At 64.1% G+C, this 911-nt stretch overlaps 1 protein-coding gene across 2 annotated transcripts in view; it reads left to right on the top strand.

The window, feature by feature from the left end:
- The window catches only part of KIAA0556 (KIAA0556 ortholog), a 203,480-nt gene that overhangs the window by 199,240 nt on the left and 3,329 nt on the right, over nucleotides 1-911 (top strand). For both annotated transcript variants that reach the window (XM_015559503.1, XM_006756852.2), the window contains one exon: nucleotides 446-547. In XM_015559503.1, the coding sequence (XP_015414989.1) occupies nucleotides 446-547 (102 nt within the window). The remainder of the gene's footprint in view (nucleotides 1-445; nucleotides 548-911) is intronic.

Below are 911 nucleotides of genomic sequence, written 5' to 3' on the forward strand. Positions count from 1 at the left end.
CCCCCCCTCCCCGCTCCCCACAGAGACTCAAAGACGCCGGTACTAAAACCACCCAGCGGTGCCTCAGGGCCTGTCCGCTGCGCTTTCCATTCACAATCGGGGAAGGACGAACAGTCCGGGCATGCTGATGGCCGGGCAGTGCTCCTCACTCGGGTCGAGGCCTGTGCCTTGGCCTCGTTGCCCCAGACTGTTTCTGGCCTGACCTGCGGGCAAGGGAAGGGTGCCCAGTTCGCTGCGGTGTTTAACCGGGGGCCACGCCAGCCCAGGAAAGCAGGCCTCCATGAGCCAGCTCAGCGTTTTGTTGTAAACGCAGCCACACGTGACCGGACTCTCGATGGGCTGCTCTTCGAGGAGATGAGAGGCCGTGGGAACCCGTGCGCCGTGGCCGAGCGGCCCAGGGCCTCTGCTGGCAAACAAGCCTGTTAATGGCTCTCCTCCCCGACAGGTGAACCGGGTCTATGTGATTTTCGATCTGCCTACCACCGTGTCGATGATCAAACTGTGGAATTACGCAAAGACACCCCACCGAGGGGTGAAGGAGTTTGGCGTGAGTGCTCACTGGCAGGGTTTTGAGAGAATTGTGCTCGCTGGTGATTAGGCCGCCGGCAGCTATGGTGGGATGCGGTGCAGCTGGCTCCTCTCTGTTGCAGCCTTAGACACGGTGCCAGGTCCTCCGTGCAGGGAGGCTCCCCAGCCAACCGTGACCGAACCCCCTCCCGGGGGCTGGAATCCTCACCCTGAACACAGAGGGGCTTTTCTCTCCTCTCCTCTTCCCCAGTCGGACTGCCCGAGGGAGCTGTCTGTGCCGGGGCCTGGGTTGGGGAAAGCGGGCCTGGGGCTGCTCAGCGCGGCCTCGTGCTAAGGCGCTCGGCCCCTGAGCCTCAGCCCCTCGGCAGCAGGCGGCTGGCGGC

The sequence above is a fragment of the Myotis davidii genome, unplaced genomic scaffold, assembly GCF_000327345.1.
Source record: "Myotis davidii unplaced genomic scaffold, ASM32734v1 scaffold934, whole genome shotgun sequence".
NCBI lineage: Eukaryota > Metazoa > Chordata > Mammalia > Chiroptera > Vespertilionidae > Myotis > Myotis davidii.